Source organism: Antedon mediterranea, chromosome 5, assembly GCF_964355755.1.
Source record: "Antedon mediterranea chromosome 5, ecAntMedi1.1, whole genome shotgun sequence".
NCBI lineage: Eukaryota > Metazoa > Echinodermata > Crinoidea > Comatulida > Antedonidae > Antedon > Antedon mediterranea.
Genome location: NC_092674.1, coordinates 17,987,443 through 18,011,734, shown reverse-complemented (window position 1 = coordinate 18,011,734; position 24,292 = coordinate 17,987,443). Strand labels below are relative to the sequence as shown.

Genomic DNA, 24,292 nt, shown 5'->3' with positions numbered 1-24,292 from the left:
CTATCTTTTCACTGTGAGTTTTCTTCTGCAAGGCACGGCAAAATTCCATGGTATGATCACCTTTGCAGAACAAGCAAGGATTGCAATGAGCACTTATCGGTCGTCGCCCTGCTGTTTCCTTCACATCAACGGCAAAGGATTGTGTGTGTTTTCGATCTGGTTTTGTTTCAGGTTTTACTTTATCTCGTTTTGTCTGTCTTCCGAAAACCGGATCAGTAGCCACTCTAACCTCTTGTGTGATAAAGTTGACGAGATTTGCGAAGGTTATTTGGTTATGTTTGTCTCGTATCTCAAGCGATTTTCGACTCCATCTGTCTTGAATGTAATATGGGAGCTTTCTCACGATGGTTTGCAGATTCTTGGGGTGCTCCATTTCCCTCATTGATTTTAAATCATCCATTGCATTTTTACATGTGGTTAAATATATTGAAAACTTTTCCAGTCCTTCAACGTCATCTGGTTTGATGATGTTCCAGTTTGTAAGTTGCTCAATGTATTCCTGAGTAATTTTATACTCATTTCCGTATTTCTCCTTTAATAAACGCCAAGCCTCTTTGTACCCAGTTTCGGCGTCTAGGTGCATACAGCTTCGAACTAGGGAGTTTGCATCTCCCATTGTATATTGTTCTAGGTAATGCAATTTCTCACTTGTGCGCTGAGTACGGGTAGAAACCCTACTCTCAAAGGCCTTCACAAAGGACCGAAACTCTACCAGATTACCTTTGAACTTGGGGATATTGGTAGGTGGCAAGAGATTTCTTTGTTGCTGATCAACTATTAACTGGGTTAGTTGCTGTTGCGTTTGCTGAGATGCAGTCATCTGATTGATGATCTCGTATAGAGCTTGATGTGGTAGTGGATCATATGTTGGTGCATATATTGGTGCATATGTTGGTGCATATGGGTTTGTCCCTACAGGGTGTTGAAACTCAGGAGGTCCATTAACAATATCATGAGTATATATTCTCTCGTCCGGAATGTTTCCTTGATGATTATTATTGTTGTTACTCACTTGGGGTAACATCACTGGCACGTTCTGCAACTGTTCATTATCTGGTTGTTCATAACCGTCTGTATTTACATTTGTTTCGCCGATCCCGCATTCATTTTCTAATTCTTTAATTTCGGCGATCTCTGCTTCTGTATAAATTCGTTCCCGAGCACTAGAGATCTCAATCTGAGTTTTTAACGCAAGTTCTTCCATTTCCAATTGTAGGGCTAATGCCTTTTGTTGCAGTTCGCGTTTTCTTTTGAGTGCCTCCTGTTTTGCTAAAAGTCCGGCTAAATTTGCTGACTCTTTCACTCGATTGCTCGATGCTGCTGACACACGACTTACTCGTGATCCTGTCTGCGATATGCTATCTTCGGGATGGACATCCGTCTCCTTTCTCATACTATGAATTCTATTATTTATACTCCATGGGTTCTGATTTTGGTTTTCTTGGCCGCCCATACTTTGTAGCTCCATAGCTACATGCGAGGTTGCATTTTCAGAGAACATGCTGTTATATTGCTGACCTTCGCCAACTGCGGGCCTTCCATAGTCCATCGCGTCCTATGATTAACTTTCGATAAGTTGGATAAGTTCAAAATTGTATCGTCTTTCAATGATGTTGGCTCCAATATTTAAACAAACTTCAAAATACACCATACAATATAAAGCCAACGGTTTCAATGCGTGATTTAAGTTTATTCTGTTCCTCAATATAATCAGATTCCAAATCCCATAAAGTATCACGATTGACTACAAACAAAGGATATAAAAAACGTGTAACTACAAATGTTTATAATAAACTATCTATAATTATCTACTGTAGTAAGCTATAGTAACATCAAACTACAAATTATACTATTAAATCAAAGCATTATATAATTTCATATAAAATGTGAATACTGTGGTACTATAGATAGCATACAAATACTTGACCACAGATCTAAAACAAAGATTCCCTTGGTATATCTTATTACAGCAGGCTATGCACTCAAGGTTGTTACAGCAGGCTATGCACTCAAGGTTGTGTAGCAATGTAAAACAGTAGCCTATATACTAGATACAGTAACATTAATATTTGCCTATTTCAAATCATGTAAAAGTATTATCATCCTACAAACTATTTCAAACTAAACTACTAAATATAAACTTATAACTCATAACACTATGGGTACTTACAAGACGTTGTGCTATCTTAAATTTGATGATTTTGTCCACTATTAAAGGTTTGTCTATCCATGAAGTTTCTCAGTTAGCATATGAGATGTAGATGAAATTAGATACTTTAAAGATTCTTTGTACTATTGACCTTTGACTTAAAGGGTCAAAGTGGCACTAACAATCAATATTAGCTCCCATCCTTAATAGAATTACTACAGTACTCTAGAGTAAATATACTTTATTTATACACTCACGTGACAGATGAAAGAACTAAACTTTGGTCAATTTTCGGATTGTTTTTGAGACACTACTGTATCTTTCTGTTCGTCTTGTCTTTTGCACGAAGTGTAAACTACTGGTTGACGCATGCGCAATTACTTCCCATGGAGTTCCTTCTCATAGCCGTGTAGAACTTCAACATCAGCATTTCCTTCATCTTTATGATGTTTCTTACATAGTATAGCATAAATAGCAACTTCAGCATTTCCTTCATCTTTATGATGTTTCTTACATAGTATAGCATAAATAGCAAAACGTGATTGGTCGAAATTACATCACATGGCTACTTTGATTGCTTACAAAATTTTCTGAGTGAATATTGGAAAGCCAATGAATAATCAATTAGCATTTCTATAGTCATTCTTGCCTAAAGCCTACAGACCGCACCAACACATTACCAGTCGAAGCCTGGCTAACCGTTAGCTTTAAGGTTTGGTGCTTAAGGCAGAACCTTGTTTGTTTTTACTTATCTTATCCTTGGGGTACGTCGTAAAATATTTAAGATTGACAACTGAGGCGGGTCTTGGTTGGGAATAATGTAGCAGTACATCCAATCGTAAACATGCTAGTCGGTGACTTGGTTCTTTCGACTTTAAAATGAAGTGCATACTATTTAACTATTGATGGGTGTTAAAAAAATATTTCAGAAAAATTAGGCTTAGGCCTATACATTTTTTATTACAAATATCGCGTTGAAACTAATTTAATCTAACACTTGTTGTTTAAGTGTAGGCCTGTACGGTATCCATACACTTTATTAACATGGGTGTTCGAAAACTCCTTGGATTTAAACAGTATGTTATTTTGTTTTTTACGCTTTGCTGGTCACGACATTTGTCACTTCTGCAAAATCCTGTAAAAGTATAAATGCTTTTACTCTTGATAAAACAAATTTTCGTATGCCTATAGCATAGTAGGTTACGATACAATGTTGTTTTAATTGTTAATTTTAAAACATATTTAATGCGGTTTTCATACCCTTTATAATTTGCTAAAACACGCGCAGTAGTGATGACGGCTATTAATTCGCATGTTTATACATTAGGAGCTTTTCTCTCTAATAATTTCTAATGTATTAATGTTAAACCCTCGGCACCACTGCTTTGATTACATAATCAACTGATAACGCTGTTGATGTAGATTACAGACCCTTCCTGTAAACAAAGGGGTATTATGCGCAGCAATATTAAGTCCAGTCGATACTTCATTCATTGTAATACGCTTACCGCTTTCACTAAGCGCCGTATTAATTTAGTTTTTGATTATTAATTAAGATTATTTTCAATAAATGTTTATGGTGCGTTTCGTGTTAATATGTATAGGACTATACATTATAAACAAAAATATTACAATAGACACAGTACTAATAATAACAATATTTAATTTGTAAAGTTGCACCATAGGTTGTTCAACCATAAGCCAATGGTTAAAAAACATAAAATACAGTAATAAAACTTCTTCCAACCATGAATAATGTAACTAGTTTACCTTTGAAATGAACTAATCTACAGAAAGTTTATTCTTGAATTAAAAATAATAAATCATAGTTGTTATTATGTTTATATTATATCACGATGCTTAAAAAGTGATAATTCCAACGATACCATGTAAACATTTGTTATCTTCATAATAATAATTGTATGAAGTTATTATGTTTGGTAGTAAGTAATCAAAACTAAAATGGACAGTAGTCTGGATAATTAAGAGTGCTTGTTGAGTTACAATGGCGAATACGTTATAAAGTAACTAGGTCTAAACAACAGAGAGAAACAAATATACAGCACCAAGAATGCAAATAATCTTAAATGTTAGCTAACAAAACAGTAATAAAAGTTATTTTAATATGCAAATAAAACACATTTTTTTTCATTCCAAATGTATAATCATTACAACTCCCTGATATCACAAATTTCAATTGGAAAGCACACGTCATTCCAAACGGATAGCAAACTACTTCAATTGGATAGCACATCATTCCAAATTGATAGCACACTATTTCAATTGGGTAGCACATCATTCCAAATGGATAGTACACTATTTCAATTGGGTAGCACATCATTCCAAATGGATAGCACACTATTTCAATTGGGTAGCACATCGTTCCAAATGGATAGCACACTATTTCAATTGGGTAGCACATCATTCCAAATGGATAGCACACTATTTCAATTGGGTAGCACATCATTCCAAATGGATAGCACACTATTTCAATTGGGTAGCACATCATTCCAAATGGATAGCACACTATTTCAATTGGGTAGCACATCATTCCAAATGGATAGCACACTATTTCAATTGGGTAGCACATCATTCCAAACGGATAGCACACTATTTCAATTGGATAGCACACTTCAATTGGATAGCACACTATTTCAATTGGATAGCACACTTTAATTGGATAGCACACCATTTCAATTGGGTACCGTAGCACATCATTCCAAATGGATAGCACACTATTTCAATTGGGGAGCACATCATTCCAAATGGATAGCACACTATTTCAATTGGGTAGCACATCATTCCAAATGGATAGCACACTATTTCAATTGGGTAGCACATCATTCCAAATGGATAGCACACTATTTCAATTGGGGAGCACATCATTCCAAATGGATAGCACACTATTTCAATTGGGTAGCACATCATTCCAAATGGATAGCACACTATTTCAATTGGGTAGCACATCATTCCAAATGGATAGCACACTATTTCAATTGGATAGCACATCATTCCAAATGGATAGCACACTATTTCAATTGGGTAGCACATCATTCCAAATGGAGAGCACACTATTTCAATTGGGTAGCACATCATTCCAAATGGAGAGCACACTATTTCAATTGGGTAGCACATCATTCTAAATGGATAGCACACTATTTCAATTGGGTAGCACATCATTCCAAATGGATAGCACACTATTTCAATTGGGTAGCACATCATTCCAAATGGATAACACACTATTTCAATTGGGTAGCACATCATTCCAAATGGATAGCACACTATTTCAATTGGGTAGCACATCATTCCAAATGAATAGCACACTACTTCAATTGGATAGCACACTTCAATTGGATAGAACACTATTTAAATTAGGTAATTAAATATTGAGTGAATACCGTATAGTAAAATATTAATATTTTTATAAATAAATACAGGAGTTTGCGTTTTTTGTTTCTGTTACCAATTTAGTTTAATTATTTCATCTTCAATAACTGTTTTACCTACGGTCTGTTGTCATTAAGTAGACGCGCTCTGGTATTCCACACTTCCTTCTCGTCCCTTGTCAGATTATTCCATCTTTCAACGTGTCTTCGATTTTGACTAGTCAAGCGATTCTGTGCTATGATAGGTGTATTTTCATCTTGAACTTGAACCTTAAAAAATGAATTAAAATGCGTTTACACACCGAATACAATTAAAACTAGGTACTGTAATGCGCATTGGAAGTTACTTACTGTACTGCGACACGGATACAGTATATATCAACTTTAAACGCAAAACATTATAGATATTTATCCACAAGTTTGCAAAAGAACATTATATTATTATTATCTATACCGTTTCTTTTAATGTAGGCCTATTAATACAATATAAGTATTATAGAGCTAGATTTACCCTTCCGCCTGATTGCCTAAACAAATTCCATCCACTTGTTCGTCTTCTTTTGTTCTTGTTGAGTGTTGCGTTATGCTTTCGTTTAGGTGTATCAGTTATTTGTTGAATAATCTGAAGGGGTAATCTTTCCATGCGCTCCTTTCTTTTCAGCATTGTGTATGCACTTGGCATTTTACTGTAAATTTAACAATACATATTAGTAAATTTGTTATATATTATTATTTAAATGTTATCTTTAATGGGCCCAGTGTTATGTATTTCGAACCATTGTAGTTTTGGTTTGTTTATCGTGTTAGATCACCGGTGGTTAGATATCACATTAAACATAACACGTACTGTAATGTGCATTAAACGATTTTGCTACTTTAACGCGTATGTCGGCTCATACAAAAAATATTAAATAATTATTTAGTTTGTTTACTATAAAAGAAGCCTGACGTACCTTCTATATTGTTGAAGTGTAGTATCCTGTGGTAAACTCTGCAAAGTCATTGTTGGTGCATTTTCTAATGTCGATGTATCAAGGAGGTAATCCTTATGAGACCGTGTTCCGATACATCCGTTCTCAATATCTTTCAAAAAGTTATCGCTGACAATTGTAACCCTGCGTCGTGCTGCCTCCGCAAGCAAAGTAGGGACTTTTCCATGGGCCTTGTCGCACTCTTTTTGTGTTGACACAACGATTAGGTTATGATGTGGAATGTATGGGGATGGCAAAGTCGACTTTGATATAGACCAGAGTGTTCCCCCGAATTTCGTAATAAGTTTCGTTGAAGCTATTTTCTTCTGCGACTTGTAAAGCGTACCAGCAAGAACGATTGTTTTCCAACTAAGAACACACATCGATGATTGTTGAGCTGCTTCTTCACTATCTAATTGTTGGTTGGTGAAATCGTGTATTTCCACGTCATTCGGGCCTATTGTTTCATCTAAATTATTATCTGTTTCATCGTTCTCTGCTACCGAGTCGTTTACCAATTTAGTGAAACGTTCCTGTACGGTGTCCAAACATTCTGATATAAGTTTTCTCCACTGCCACTGAAATAGTTTCAGTATTGGATCTTCCTTTCCCTTTCCACCACCACGCATCGTGTGCTGATAAAAATGACACATGTCGACATAATGTGAACGTTCACCCCCTTCAGTCGACAAAGGCATCAAACTGTGAAACGGAAGCGATTTCAGCAAAATTGGTACCACATCGATTAACATACGGAGAAAACTTATTGCCGAACCGGAACACCTGAAGACGATGAAATAAATCGGCGTGCCTTGTGTATTCTTTGATGGTGTCATTGCTGAGGCCCCACTCATAATCGTCTTCATTAATGCTTTCAACAAGATTTTCATCTCGCGCTGTACGTGGGCATTGTCGTAGAATTTTATACATCATAGCCAGATGGTAAAATATTAATTGATGCACTCTTTTGTAAGTGATAGTTGACGTTGACAAGTTTAACAAAATTTGCAAATCGTCGGGCAAGTTGTTTTGAAAATGTTCGTCCGGCAGAACTCCGTCAAAAATATCTGTAAATGGACAATCATTTTCATATGCAAAAAAGGTCTTGTTGGCAGGGTACAGAATTAGCTGGGCTGACGACTTGTTCAAAGAAATTGTTTGAAGCTTATCATTTTCATCAAAGCGGATGTGGAATCCGCCGTCTTTGTCATGATGTACACCTCGGGCTTTAATGTTGGCTTCGAACCTTCTTTATCTTGCAGAACGAAATCGGACGCCCTCTCTTCCAGCAATTAACGAAGTTGTCCTATAAATACAACAAAAAACAGTTGTCGATTTGGTTTACAACACTTAACAGTATTAACAATGTGTTATCAAGGTACTGTTCTTTGATATTACAGTTCCCAAACCAGTTGTATCCCTCAACAGTATTGTATTTCTTATTTTACAATTCCCTGTTGTTTTACATAGCCTAATTGCAGCAAAATAATAGTTTGAAACAATATGTTATCCATGGATCAAGTAAAGAATGAATACTTACTGGTGAACTTCATTAACCAACTTCTCGAGCTCATACTCCATAGTTCTGGTGATCGCATGATCAATGCATATCCCCATATTTTCCAGCTTAATATCAAAGATACGTTCCGGATGCACTCGGTCGATCGCCTTTGGAATAAATCAAGGAGTTGCATATAGGCAGGGTATATAGACATTGCGGAATATAATAATAATAATAATAAATGAAAACTTATATAGCGCCGGTATCCTCCACCCATGTGGCGCTCATGGCGCTTTGTGCATTAACAACGTGCGAGAACATCAGCGAATAGCGACGTCTTTAGGTTGGTCTTGAAACTGTTTAGACTAGTTGAGCATTTAACTGTTGCTGGTAAGCTGTTCCATACACTTGCGGCCGCAACGTAAAAAGATCTCTGACCCCACTGATTTTTCGCTCTACGCTCTTGAAGAAGGTTTTGTGACAATGATCGTAGGCCTCTGCGGGATGATTCGTAACGATCCACAAGGTCAGATAAATAAGCAGGAGCACTGTCATTTAGGATCTTGAATACAAACAACGCAAGTTTGTACTTAATACGTTGTTGAACAGGCAACCAATGCAAATCCATCAGGACAGGAGTTATGTGAGCGTTTGATTTTGTATAAGTTACAATTCTAGCTGCCATATTTTGCAAGCGCTGCAAACGTTGTATTTGAGATTTTGGTATGCCAAACAACAAGGCATTACCAATGTCAATTTTAGAAGTGACAAATGAGTGTACAATCAATTCAGCTGTTTTCTTGTTAAGATTACCGCGAATACGACCAAGGTTCCTAATCGATATGCATGCTGCTTTGGATACAGTTGTTATTTGTGCTTCCATAGTGAGATTACTATCCAGCATGATTCCCAGATTCCGGACCACCGATGAGGGAGCGATGTTAGAGTTTCCGATTCTGATATGCGTGATGTTGATTTTGGAGATGTTACATTTAGACCCGACGATAATAAACTCTGTCTTTCCATCATTCAACTTTAGGTAATTTGTTGTCATCCAATTGCGAACATCTTCTATACAGGCTTCCATCTTACTGATTGCTGCAGCAACATCCCTTTGTACTGGATTTACTGACACATAAATCTGTGTATCATCTGCATAGAAATGGAAATGTAGACTGTGTTTGCGAATAATGTCACCAAGGGGAAGCGTATAAATGGAAAACTGGCCAGGCCCAATTACTGACCCCTGTGGTACACCATATTCCAGGCAAGCTTCATCTGAGAATGCATCATTGATACAGACTAGCTGACGTCTTCCTGTAAGATATGACTGGAACCAGTTAAGAGCAACACCATTTATGCCAATGCGATTTCTCAGACGGGTTATCAGTCTTTGGTGATCAACTGTATCAAACGCTGCTGACAAATCCAACAACACCAATAGCGTTATTTTCCCATCATTCATTCCTTGTAACAAATCATTCTGTACCTTTAAAAGGGAACTCTCCGTGCTATGACATGCACGATATGCCGACTGGTAATTCTCATTTAAATTATGCTTTTGAAGATATGGAGTAATGCGTGATGTCACTACACGCTCCAGAGTCTTTCCAAGAAAAGAAAGATTCGACACCGGGCGGTAATTTTTCAGCGTGTTATGATCCAAGTTTTGCTTTTTTATTAAAGGACGAACGTGAGCAATTTTCAGTTCATCTGGCACTATGCCGGTATTAAGAGAATGGTTAATGATTTCCGTTATTATTGGAACGACTGCGTTCATGGAATAAAACATAGTATATTACTTAAGAATTTACATCTTATTAAAATAAACTATTTTGTATTTTACCTGACTATCTCATCAAAAAGTGACGGATCTTTGTTATACGATGACTTAGTCTGTTTTAACACCCACACAAGATCATCTGCACGGAGACGACCATTCCAATCGTCAGGCTCGTTGTCAAGCACCGGTCGTGATAACTCCCTATAATTAATTTATATGAGTTGAATTATTATTTAGGTTTGTTCGTACTCAATTATGCAAATTATACTGCTATGTTAGAAATTTTAACTTTTGCTTATTACCGGTATGAACTTAATTTAGTAAATATATTATTATTAGAGGCGTCTTACTGCGACGACTAACGAATTTATTATTTGAATTTAAATATGTTATGATACATACCAAACCAGTCCCTGAAGTAGGTCTTGCTTTGAGCCCCCATGAACATCGGAAGCAAGTTTCTTTAAGGCAGTTCGCTGCGTATCGATTCGACGATTCAAACGCCACACAGATTGCCTTTGGGATGGACTTCTGGGTTGCAAATACCCATTCTCTCCAGGTGCTCGGTCCAGGGCACTTACTAGATTGGAAGTGGACTTTTTTTGCCTTGTGTTTTGATTAATAATAATAGGGTCATCTTCGTCAATAACAACCCTTTGGTTTACTGCGGTAGTGGCTTTTAATAGGAGAAAGTCTCGTAACTCAAATATTTTTAGTGTATGTTCTTGAATGTCTGTATAGATTTGTTTTTTTAAATCACTGTCGGTCAAACACGAACCGCTAAACAGTATCGACAAAAATATAGAAATGCTTATATGTGTTCTTTTGCCAGTATTGCTGGTCAGTATTTCATTTCTCACAACAATTCCGTTCTCATTCAGAAATTTATCAATTTGTCCGTACCCATACTTTTTTTTTCTACGCCATATTCCAAGGAATTGAAACGATTCCCTAACTTCTAGGTACACAACACCATTCCTTTCGATGCAAGGGATATTATCTATTGGCCATCTAAGATGCCCAGTGTGTTGCAGTGCCATGTTTAAACTAATGGATTGATTAAGATTATATAAACCGCGCCTACATTATTATCTTTAACTTTGAAATGATAGAAAATAATTCGATAATAATAATAATAATTCCGATTGTGAAGTGTTTGAGAATGGTACAATATTAAGAGCTGCCTTACTATTAAAGCAATACTATACCTACCCTGCAGATTATACCATGATTGGTTGGATAGCCTGGTGGTTGGTCACATGACATACATATTCCAAACGTGGGTGAGACAAATATTCATTGCTTTCCGATTTAAACGTTTGGATTTTACGTTGCTATATAACACTGGCCTGGACTGGCGAGATTTCTTATTCTGGTGTATTGTACATTTTTTATTAAAAGTGGAATATAACAATTCACACAGAAGGAATGGTATAAGTATATTGTAATGCCCGCGGAAAATGGAATAGCCGATCACTCATCTACTAAATTTCGCGCTCAATAACAATCTAATCACTGAGAGAAAGAGGCATTCTCAAATTTCTTGTGTTTACTGATGCATAGTGAATAGCCTTTCGGTGGTAGTGATTGCACCTAATATATCACGGTAAAATGATTACTCATGGTCAGCCTAATTAAAAAGACATAACTACTACCGGGCTAGCCGGGGTACTAAAAGCTAACGGTTAGCCAGGCTTAGACTGGTAATGATTTTGGCTATATGATAACAAATATTGCCTTGCCATGTTATAAAATTTGAGATCCTCTTTGGAAATTATAATTTTTATGTTTTCTCTTGAGAAAATATACTTACATACCACAGAGTATTTCAAAGGTTATATTACAGCTGTAAGCAAGCAATACATGTATTCTGTAAAATAATGCATATCTCAATATAAGAATATTCAGTTTAAATTTATTTCAGGGCCTTTATAAAGAAGATGAAAGAGAAGGCCCAGGCATTTTAACATATCCAAATGGGAAAGAAGACATTGGGCTTTGGAAAGGAGAACAATTAATTAAACTCACAAGTGAAATTAAGAGTGATTTTACCATCCAAAGCCACTGCAAGTTTGATTACTCTACTTCAGAATATACTGCGATTGGATCGCAAGAATTTATTCATGGTAATAAATCCAAAACAAATTTGTTTACTGATGGAAGTGAGTTAATTAATGACCAACAAACTGTACATACATTTCAAGCAAAGAGTGTTGATATGCACACATTGCAATATGATAAAGATGAATATGATAAAGAGTTTTTTGGAGTCTTTCAGAATATTGATCAATGTTCTAAAACTGTTATTCCATTTAACTACACACCAAGTTTTCTTGAAATGCAGAAACATATTCTGAAGCATAAGAAGCAGGAACCTACCTTTTTGTGCCAAATATCCGATATATTAAATGGTAAGTTTTTGTGAATTATACAGAATACTAAATTAGAATTAAACTAGAAGCGACACTAGGAAAAGTTGGAAAGTGTCATCTCATCAGTACAAAACTGCAGATCGTATTTATATTTGATAAAGTTATTCCACATACACTAGCTTTTTGCCGAATCCCAGTTTGCTCAACGTGGCAAATTGGGATTAGGCAAACTGGCCAGATAACGGTAAAAGTACAGTACTGACTACAAATCGTATACCATGACCAACTTTTGACGCATGTGTAAAATCTGTGTAATTGCTGCGGACCTGTAATCGGTGTCAAGTTTGAGCAAGAGGTTCAAAACAGATGAGGCAAAGATGCTTTAAATATAATTAATATAAAATACTAGTTGTGCTGGGGGATTGGGGTGGGTGGTAAAAACTGAATATTTCAGACGAGGGGAAAATGTCAGGGAATTCACTGGTGGCCTTGGTAGCCACATTCTTACTAACTGATTTGCAGCAACACAACACAACATATACAAAGCCGAGAGATTCCAGGGATCATCTTATTATTACATTGTAATATGCTTTCTTTTAATCTCTTAGCCAAGTTCCTTATTACTGGATTTTATGGACTGGATACACATGTTAATTGATTTGGCATTTATTGCAAATGGAAAACTCCTCTTGAGTTTCCAATATTTTCATTTTGATGACGTCATCATGTCTTAAAATTTTAATAACGGTGGTTACGTAATTTCACCTACAAAGTATATTTGAATACCTTACAGCTCTTCTGAATTAAAGTTGACCTTGATGTTTATAACTTATTATGAGAGCTGGTGAAATGTAGATATGAATTCATATAAAAATTATGCCTATCGAATGTTGTGAAGTTATCATTTGGCCAGTTGAAGTTAAAAAATAGTTTTTTCGTCTCTTTCGACAAAGTTTTACAAATTTTAAAGAGCGCGCACCGCGCTTCTACGTGCCAAATTTTCTTCCAAATGTTATATTTTATTGCTCAATTCATTATCTTTCGATATTGTTATCCACAAGTTTATTTTTATATTTTCATCAGTGCCGAAAACTTAGAACATGATGTGTGTCTGTAATTTCACCAATGCTACTAGTACAGGAAAACTATGAAATATGGTTGAAAAAATTGCAACAGAATTTATTTCACCACAGTGCATTTCTATAAGGTCCCTATATGAACATATTAAAAGTCTAGAAAAATCCAGGTAGGGGAAATAGGTTTTTTTAACCAAAATGGCCGCCAATGTCGAAAATGCCTAAAAAAGGACAAAAAAACATAAATAGTAGATCTAATTCAATTTAATAATCCACTTTATAGCGGTTTTTACAATGATTTTTATATTTCTTTACAGTTTTGAAGATCTGAACTACAATATACACATTATTTTAAGTGCTGTTAATTAGAAAATGGCCGCAAAACAAATGTTTAAGTATCTAGATATATCCCTATTGTTATAATAATATATAAAACGCAGTCCTTCCTATGCTTAATGCATAGGATTACGGTGTCTAATAATAAATCAGTTTACATTTGTCAGGCCCGTAGCCAGGGGGGGTTTTTATGGTTCGGGCGAACCCCCCTTTACAGCGAACCCCCCTTAACCGACTGCGAACCCCCATCCCCGACATGCCCAATACCTCACCCTCATCTCCGAAAATCGTCCAAATACGTGCCCCACAGTACAAAAAGTTGTTCGTAAATTAAAAAATTCGTAAACTCGTTCGGAATAACTCATACAGTACCTTCTTCCCTGTATGAGCGTACTTCGAGCGATATAGTCTGTAAATTTCTAAGAGTTGCAAATGAATTGCCGATTTTAACCTGAAAAATAAATGTTTGGTCCCTGCATTCAACATGATATTGACGCGTCTCACAGCGAGCTGGGGGACGAACGATTCGTACAAAGGACACCGCCAGACAACTGCGTACCAATTGTTTAGATCACTGGCAGTCAGGCAGCATGCATAAAGTATATAGCCTTCCGACATACATCAGTATTTATGTGTGGCTATGAAGTAGAGGATTATAGTGAATATTAATATTTTACACTATAATATCTATGGTATCATGTACTGTAGTTCACATTATGGCATCCGATTATTTTTTTCTAGACCACCAGCCGATACGTACTCAAATGTATCAATATCACCTATTTACATTGGCATATTTAATTTCCTCAACAAATTGCTGTAAATAAATATTATAGATAGAGCTATAATAAGAATTGCATTTTCCTTCACCCAGTGTGCTTTTTTCGGGGCTTCTCCTAGACGTACGTTCGCATTGAACTTGAACGCAAAACAAAATATCGAGTAAAATGATCTAACAATCGGCGGTTCCGCACAGAGCACGCGCATCTAACATACGGCAACAAATGTTATCGTTTAAATAGTCCACGAGTCCAAGTACGATCGTTTTGCTCATTGGTAGCATGCTGCATGAGAGTGTCTTTTCCGGCCATCTAGGGGTGTCATTTAACAAAATTTGCTTCGCCGATACGTACTCAAATGTATCAATATCACCTATTTACATTGGCATATTTAATTTCCTCAACAAATTGCTGTAAATAAATATTATAGATAGAGCTATAATAAGAATTGCATTTGCCTTCATCCAGTGTGCTTTTTTCGGGGCTTCTCCTAGACGTACGTTCGCATTGAACTTGAACGCAAAACAAAATATCGAGTAAATGATCAAACAATCGGCGGTTCCGCACAGAGCACGCGCATCTAACATACGGCAACAAATGTTTTTATTTATTTATTTTATTTTATGTCTTTAGGCAATGTGGCCAAGGATTACCAATAGTGAATTAATCACTGTCCTATCAGATAGGTGGTAATCCCCCTGATACAGGGGATATTGTGTAAACCAGTTCACCGGGGTAACCCCCTACTCTTTTTCGAATAATGAACTGGGTTCTTTAAAGTACACACAGGTTATAACTGTGTACACTGGACCTACGGTTTATAGTCCTTATCCGAGAAGACTTGTTCCACCACCAGAACTAGGAGCGAGTCGGCCTCGAACCATTGCCGATGTTGTTGGCTCTTTAGGTACGGTAAACGGCGCCCCTGCCTTAACCGCTCGGCCATATGACTCATTTTAAATAGTCCACGGTATGGGGGTGGGGTGACCCAAATACTTAGTGTGCGAACCCCCCCTTGACAGATCCTGGCTACGGCCCTGTTTGTACTGTTATAACAATATATTACAACATTGGTGGTACCAGTGGGGAGGGGTATAGGGATGGGAGATCATATGGGAAGGGTGAGGGAGTCTGTCCAGCCCCCCCATCCCCTCTCCCCAATTGGCTATTTTCGGGAGTATATGTAGACAATATGATGATAATTCCTAATATAAAACAATACCCCATTGAGTGCTGTTTCAAGGATTTTCATTTTTAAAAGTGACTAAAACTACCCTTTACTGGTATAATATTGTTGGAACTTCTGGGTGCGCTCCCATTGATGGCCCAGCCAATTGATGCTAGCTGCGCTCTCCCCCCCCCCCCCCCCAGCAAAATCCTTGCGCCATCACTGGACTACAATCAATCTATTACCGTATTTATTCGGATAAATGCTACATTTAGAAAAATCGAATAAACTCCCCCATAAGACATCATTTTGAATAACCTACACCAGCGCACCCCCTCCCCTGCCCCCATCGGACATCATTTTGAATTTATTTCGTCGAATGTACGACTCGCCACATTCATATTATACATAATATTGTGTTTTAACACATCTCTATTTGTAATAGAATTCACTGAATGACATGATGGTGTTGTATTTGTTCATATCTAAAGGGTGTATTTATTTGATTAATACATGTTACCACATTACACCCACAAAAATAAACGCCTCTCCGAATAAACTCCTCACGACGATTACACGCCCCCACTACCCCAACCACCAAGGGCATTTATTCAAATAAATGCGGTAATTTCACTTTCATCTTGTCAGTATCTCATCCTCCATCTATTGGTGGGGAATTGAGCATGTGCTGATGCCGTGGCATTCTTAAAAAATAGTGGAGCAGCAGTCCAACCTATATTTTCTGCAACTGCAATTCATTTAACTACAACCTTATTTACAGGTACATCTAATCAACTTTAATAGTTTCTCTGGTGCTGGTAGTAAATTTGTCATCAATACTTTCCATCCCTAGTCTGTGGGTTGAAGAGTATTTCCTATCCACTGCTATACCTGGTAATAAAGACTCACGAAATAACATTTTGCAGCAAGGGAATAGATTTGCTTTTTGCAACTTTCTCAAAGAAAAGTAGGCTGTCTAAAGTCTCCATTGACTTCCCTCCATATAGAGCTACCAATGCCAAATTCCTGATGCAATGTTTTCTTTTTTTTGGAAACTGTTTGGTTTACAAAATTTGACATACAACTCCAACTGTGATGATTTTCCAGCTTTTCCTAAACCAAATTTACTTACGGCCCATAATTATATAAAAACACAAGAGTTTACTTTGCCTTCACATAACGTAACAAACATACATGGTACATAATAAATGTCTTGAAATGTTGGTGTTTCGGGCCAAGAGGTTTGATGTAGCAGTGCTCCCCCATTGATAACATACAGTGGGCAGTGAGATGAATGTTTCTGAGTAGTCTAGCAGTGTGTATGGAGTCGATGGAGTAAAAGAGGGCTGCAGGAAAAGTACAAGGTTCTTTTTGAACAAATGATGCATTGTGTATGACTGTCTCACATAGCCATCAATGATGAAATAGTATATGTGAGGGAATGTGCACTGCTTCTCTATTGATAAAAATAGTTGATTTTGACCCATGTGTAATAATATATGTTCTTTCCTCTTAAATTAATATTCTGTCACGGTTGCTTCATTCATTGATTTAATACTGTATGTTCTCGATGGGGGAGCACTGTGAATGCATGTAAAGTCTTTCCTTGGTGTGAAGCTCTGTAAAAATTAATTTGCTTTTTATACATGTAATCCAGGGATGTGATGCTACATCCCATCTATTTGGTAAAAAAAAAGGTGTTAATCTTAAAAAGTCATAACACCTGGGCAGTAGTATGCTTACAAACTCTGTAAAACCAAACGTCTTCAAAAAAAAGATTCCATCGCTTCAGAGGAATTGGCATTGGTAGCGCTATGGAGGAATACGTTCTGGGAGAAAGTAGCAAAAAGCAAAACAGCACTTGAAATAAAGTCTATTCCCCCCAACAACAAATGCTGCAAAATGTCATTCCCTGCGTGTATATTACCATGGTACAGCAGTGGATAGAAATCACTCTTCAACCCACAGACTGGGGGATGGAAAGTTACAAATGGCGTGATGTGTCCATTGATGACAAAATTACCACCAGTTACCACTGTTTGTGACGAATACCACGGCATCATCAGCACATGCTTAATTCCTACCTATAGACAGAGGATGATAACTGGACAATGAAAATGAATGGATTAATAGATTGTAAGATTGTATAATTCTATTGTAAATGAACTGTTTTATTAGACACCGTAGTCCTGCATTATAATGCATAGGACTACGTTGTCTATTATTATAACCGTGGTGATTGATATCTTGATACTTAAATTTGTGTTTTTGCTGCTAAATAGCACTTAAATTAATATGTATATTGCAGTTTAAATGTTTGACACTAAAGAAATATAGAAAGCATTATAAAAACTGCTATCAAGTGGTAATTAGATATACAATATATGTTTTTTGTTCATTTTTAGACATTAGCGGCCATTTTGTTTAAAAAAACCTATTTCCCCTACCTGGATTTTTCTAGACTTTTAGTATGTTCATATAGGGACCTTATAGAAATGCATTGTGGTGAAAAAAATTCTGTTGCAATTTTTTCAACCTTTTACTGATTCTGAGCATATCTTTCCTGTACTATACACTGTATATAGATATACAGTATACTGTACATAATGTGATATGACATATAATAGGCACAATAAGCACTATAAGCGTATAATATTATGGTATACATCAACATTTTCCGATTGTATGTTAACATACGTGCATGTTTAAAAAATATTAATGTCAATAAATTTATAAAATGATCACCTATAATTTGTCAAAGTGACGAATTAAATTCTAGTTAATAATGTGTTATTTTTATTATTAGGTAGAAGAGGAAATAATAGCTGCAAAGGTCAATTAGAAGTTGCATCAGAAAAGCTCATCTGCTCCGCAGCATCGGGAAATTATGAATCTCTCACCAGTCTATTGAGTAACAATCAAGTAAATGTAAATGTTACTGATAAAAATGGCCAATCTGCTTTAATTTCAGCTGCGGTAACTTCTTTTTATTATTATTATTGTAATTGTTTACTGTGGAGTAGCTTTAGCATACACGCACCCTCTGATAAGAAAATACCATGTACGTTCCTGCATGGTGTCCACTTTTAGTACCAAAGTGCCTCTTCCCGAAGATCAGTGAAAGTATTTTATCCCACCCACCTCAATAATCCAGCGACCATCGAAAAATGTTATTTAACATTGTACACTAATATAATAAAACAAACACGTTTTTACCAAATTCAAGGAAATGGTATAGTCCAATACATGTGAAGAGTAGTGTGGGTGAGAGGGGTTGGCATCCACCATGGCCTCCTAAAGAAACATGTTTTGAATTCTTATAAATATGGATTATACAGTACTAACAAAAAAAGGTTCAGAAATCGAAATTCAGAAAATATATATCATTTATATTCTACTACATCATGCCATTGGCTTGAATTTTACAGTGGTTAAAACTGTGTGTATTAATAGTTAGGTAAGGCCTACTGTACAAAGAAATTGTTTTTGTATCGTGTTTTCTCCATCCGCTGCTAGCTAAGCAGCTTGCTGTGTTGTTAGGGTCAACGTTTTTTAGCTGTTGGGCCTTGGTTGGCTTTATCACATGCTTTTTTAATGCATGCATTATTTTAAACTAAAGCCTGGTACACACTAGAGCTTTCGGCTAAGCCAACTGGCACGAGTAACACTTCGCTCACAGTGTGCGCCGGGGATTTCGTGAGTTTAAACACAGAACGGTAAACTGTAAATGTTAAACATTGTGCCTTATTATTTATATGGATCGTAAATACACATAATAAATGAAATACAAAAGACATAGACCTAGTCCTACCGTATCTGATGAATGGTTGAAATCCCCAAACAATTTTTTGCAGGTAGAATTTTCTGTGTCTGATGTGTTTTCGGGCAAAACTAGCCCTTCATCATAGTCTAGGATATTTTGGAAAGTTGCATTTTTTTTTGCCATATTTGATAAAATGTTGATATGTTGTAGAATAGACATCACTGAATCCAAAAAGTATTTGCTCCATTTTTTTTTTCATACGCAAGGGGGGTTGGCAGCCATTTCAAAATGGCCGCCATTTTGGACAAAATATTGTAAGTATATGGCATTAAAAGATGTTATCAAGATAGAAATTCAATCATAAAAGTAACAATAAATGTTCACATAATATTTCACATCATTTTTGTAACTGAAGAAGCCAAAATGGCCGGCATTATGCCCAAAATGGCTGCCATTTTATCCAACATGGCCACCATTTTATCTAAAATGGCCACATATATCAATCAAATATTTTTTTTAACTTTTATTCACATATATTTGGTAAAAATTAGATATGTTGTAGAATAGACATCACTGAATCCAAAAAGTATTTGCTCCATTTTTTTTTCATACGCAAGGGGGAGTGGCAGCCATTTCAAAATGGCCGCCATTTTGGAATAAATTGTTTCAAATATTGTAAGTTTATGACATTAAAAGATGTTATCAAGATAGAAATTCAATCATAAAAGTAACAATAAATGTTTAAATAATATTTCACATCATATTTGTAACTGAACAAGTCAAAATGGCCGCCATTATGCCCAAAATGGCTGTCATTTTAGCCAATATGGCTACCATTTTATCTAAAATTGCCACATATATCAATCAAATATTTTTTTATTCACCTATAGTTACAATTGGATATGTTGTAGAATAGACATCACTGAATCCAAAAAGTATTTTCTCCATTTTGTGTTTATAGGCAAGGGGGATTGGCATCAATTTCAAATTGGTCGCCATTTTTGACAAATTTTTTAAAAATATTGTAAGTTTATGGCATTAAAAGATGTTTTATCGAGATGGAAATTCAGTCATAAAAGTAAACAATAAATGTTCAAATAATATTTCACATCATTTGTGTAACAGAACAATGGCTGACATTTCAACCAAAATGGTCGCCATTTTATCCAACATGGCCGCCATTTTATCCAACATGGCCGCCATTTTATCCAACATGGCCGCCATTTTATCCAACATGGCCGCCATTTTGATCTGAAATGGCCACATAATAAAATTGTTTTTTCTTTAACTTTGATTTAATACATGGGCTATAAAGGAACCAACATAACAACATAATAATATTTGTGTTTAATTACTTTACTTATTCGTCGTCACTTTCGTTATCACTATCACTGTCCGAATCGGATGTAGACAACAATGGTCATATATTGTGACAGTTATTCTCGTCTGTTTCGCATTTACACATCTCGGTATATTGTAGATTGTTTTTCTTGCACGTGCATGTATTATGGGAAGATGTACTTAAACATGAACACCGTATTAGCTCCACAACTGCTTCTGGAGCAGTTTGCTTCTCGTATAATACTGGTCTTAGTTTACCGTTCTCTATAAACCAGCCAAGTTTTGGCATGGATCGGGAATTATTGGGTCAATAGTTACATGGCTCCATATATATTGGCCTGGAGATGTGCACGTAGTATGTGCTGGTGCAACGCTCCAGACGTTGGTGGCAATTTTTCCACACCTTGATTATTTGGCAGTGTTTTGAACCGTTTCCATCTCAGGGTTGATGAATCTTTGGCTGACACCCTTTTAGTTTCAATAAGACCGCACAGAAAATCCTCGCATCCTGCCTTCACATTGAAAGATGGCACATTGTCTTCTCCGAGTTTGACTAACGCTTCTATGATGTGAGGAGATGACTTCATATACATCTTAAAAGCTGTTTTTTCCTGTGTACATCCAGTGATAGCATGGAAACCTGGTAGTCTGGCTGCCTTTTCCGGTCCAAGGAGATCGTATATTGATTAAAGAGCAATTCTTCTTGTTTCAGCTGTGCCTGTTCAAATACCAGAATTTTCCCCTAACTGTTGTAGGCGCCTTAAAATTAAAACAAATAAGTCGACTTCATTTCCTGGTGTAGATGCTACTTCAATACCATGAGGGATCATTAGTATATCTACCTCTTTGGGTGCTCACAGGTGTTGTTGGGGAATGTTCAGGTGTGTTTGTGTTCATCTTGTCGCATGACTGTTACAATAGGATGTTTACAATTTCGTACTGATTTGTCGGCAAGATAAATTGTGAGTTGATCTTTTGTTGTGTTGCTTGACAAGAATATTGCTTTGTTTTTAATCAGTGTGGAATCTTCCACAATAATTTCCACAATGTTAGGAGGAGATGATTGATATCGGATATCGTCTTTAAGCGAAAGTGTCTTCTCATAATTGTCAAAGACAACACGTCCACCAACATCAATGTATTTGTTAAGTAGAGAATCTATGCAGGCTACAAATGCCTCCACAAAATCTTTGCAGGTGGTAAAAGTCTGAACATTCATAAGAGTTTGAACAACTGCCATTCCATCGATGATGAGATAGCAATTCACAGGCTGAGGTGATATTAATCATCCTATTGTAACAGTCACGTGAACACCCAAGAAGAGGTAGACACACTAATGATCCCTCATGGCATTGAAATATCATCTACACCAGGAAATGAAGTCGACTTCTTCACGCAAGATACCGACTGGTTTGTTTTAATTCTAAGGCGCCTACAACAGTTGGGGGAAAATACTGGAATTTTAACACTCAGGCACAGCTGAAACAGGAAGAAGAATTACTCTTCAACCAATATACGATCACCTTGGACCAGAAAAGGCAGCCGGACTACCAGGTTTCTATGCTATCACTGGATGTGGTGTTACGGGTCACAGGAAAAAAACAGCTTTTAAGATTGTATATGAAGTCACCTCCTCACATCATAGAAGCTCTAGTCAAACTCGGAAAAGACAATATGCCATCTTTCAATGGGAAGGCAGGATGCGAGAAGTTTCTGTGCAGTCATCTTGGAACTAAAAGGGTGTCAGCGGTTCAAAACACTGCCAAATAATCAAGGTGTGGAAAAATTGCCACCAACTTCTGGAGCGTTGCACCAGCACATACTACGTGCACATCTCCAGGCCGATATATGGATCTATAATGTACCGAGATGTTAACATTTTGGCTTTTTCTGTTACACAAATATGAAATATTATTTGAACATTTATTGTTACTTTTATGATTGAATTTCTATCTCGATAACATCTTTAAATGTCATAAACTTACAATATTTGAAACAATTTTGTCCAAAATTGGGGCCATTTTTAAATGGCTGCCAATCCTCCTTGCGTATGAAAAAAAAATGGAGCAAATACTTTTTGGATTCAGTGATGTCTATTCTACAACATATCTAATTTTTACCAAATATATGTGAATAAAAGTTGAAAGAAATATTTGATTGATATATGTGGCCATTTTAGATAAAATGATGGCCATATTGGATAAAATGGCAGCCATTTTGGGCATAATGGCGGCCATTTTGGCTTGTTCAGTTACAAAAATGGTGTGAAATATTATTTGAACATTTATTGTTACTTTTATGATTGAATTTCAATCTCGATAACATCTTTTAATGCCATATACTTACAATATTTTGTCAAAAATGGCGGCCATTTTGAAATGGCTGCCAACCCCCCTTGCGTTTGAAAAAAAAAATGGAGCAAATACTTTTTGGATTCAGTGATGTGTATTCTACAACATATCCAATTTTTACCAAATATAGCAAAAAAAAATGCAACTTATCATATCGCTACATTTCATACTGGACTATCAGTGGAAGTGAGATTACTTGAACAATTTAGATAGTATTAAGCAGACAAGCGCTGCCTTAGTGGACTGGAATAAAAGAAATAAAAACAAAGAAGGCACAGGCTGGTGAATAGAGGGTGGCGAGAGTAAGAGTAGAAAACAAAGAAGATAGCTTGGTATATATAAACAATTTGGGAATGGAACTAGAAAAACAGATTAAATGGTGTTTAATTGAAACTTAATTTTAGGTAGTCAATTGAATAATTACTGATCTGGGATTATGTTCCTAATTTTATTAGTCCAAAAGGTTTTGTGGTTTTAAGTAGTAATTCCCAGTGGTTTTCTTACGAGTTTTGTCGCTCCATTTGACATCGTGTTCTATTGCAATAACTCTGAAATTTGCAATCAAGTGACCATCTGAATTAAAATGTTCGGCTACAGGTTGATCAAGCTTTAATATTTTGATAGCTAAATCCTTAAATTCCTTGAAAGTCATGGAAAATGAATTACTTTTTTCAGGTACTGGAAAGTCCTTGAAATTGACATTTGAATGTCCTCAAAATTTGTATAATACAGAAACGTAATATGAATTCTTTGTAATAATGTTTTTAAAACTCTGAACAATAATAAAAGTATTACTTCATTTGTGGCATCTGCAAGTCGGAATTTTCAAAATTGAGATTTCCGCAAATACTAAAACTACATAATCCAAGATTTAAAATACTGAAAAAAATATCTTGATACCATGTCTACTTCCAGAGGATATCTCGGTCTAAAGTTTTGGTTGTTACAATCTGTGTTTTGAGAAAAATGCTTTTAAAGTTAAGTAACAGGAAATGACAACAACAAAAAAATAAACAGGGCGTGTAAGTTTACGCCTTAGCAAAATGGTATTCTAATTGTTTTATTTCAATGAAACTTCGCACCTTCCTTAATTAACAATTGTTCTATTGTTATGCAAAATTTCATTAAAATCAACTCAATAGAACACTTTCAAATTAAGCATAAAACATGATAATTTACACCATCTTTTTAACCAACATACTACACAAAATTTTAAAATGTATCTATTTATTTGTCTCAAAATAGAAAAACACCAAGGCAATGTAAATAAATATTGTTTCAGCTATCATTTTCTGTAAAAATAAAAAAATGTAATT

General features: G+C 36.0%; 1 protein-coding gene across 1 annotated transcript in view; it reads left to right on the top strand.

The window, feature by feature from the left end:
- Positions 1-24,292, top strand: part of LOC140049755 (ankyrin repeat and MYND domain-containing protein 1-like) — a 115,766-nt gene that overhangs the window by 51,314 nt on the left and 40,160 nt on the right. Inside the window, exons 4-5 of the mRNA XM_072094706.1 lie at positions 11,715-12,201; positions 18,328-18,497. Coding sequence (XP_071950807.1) covers positions 11,715-12,201; positions 18,328-18,497 — 657 coding nt within the window. The remainder of the gene's footprint in view (positions 1-11,714; positions 12,202-18,327; positions 18,498-24,292) is intronic.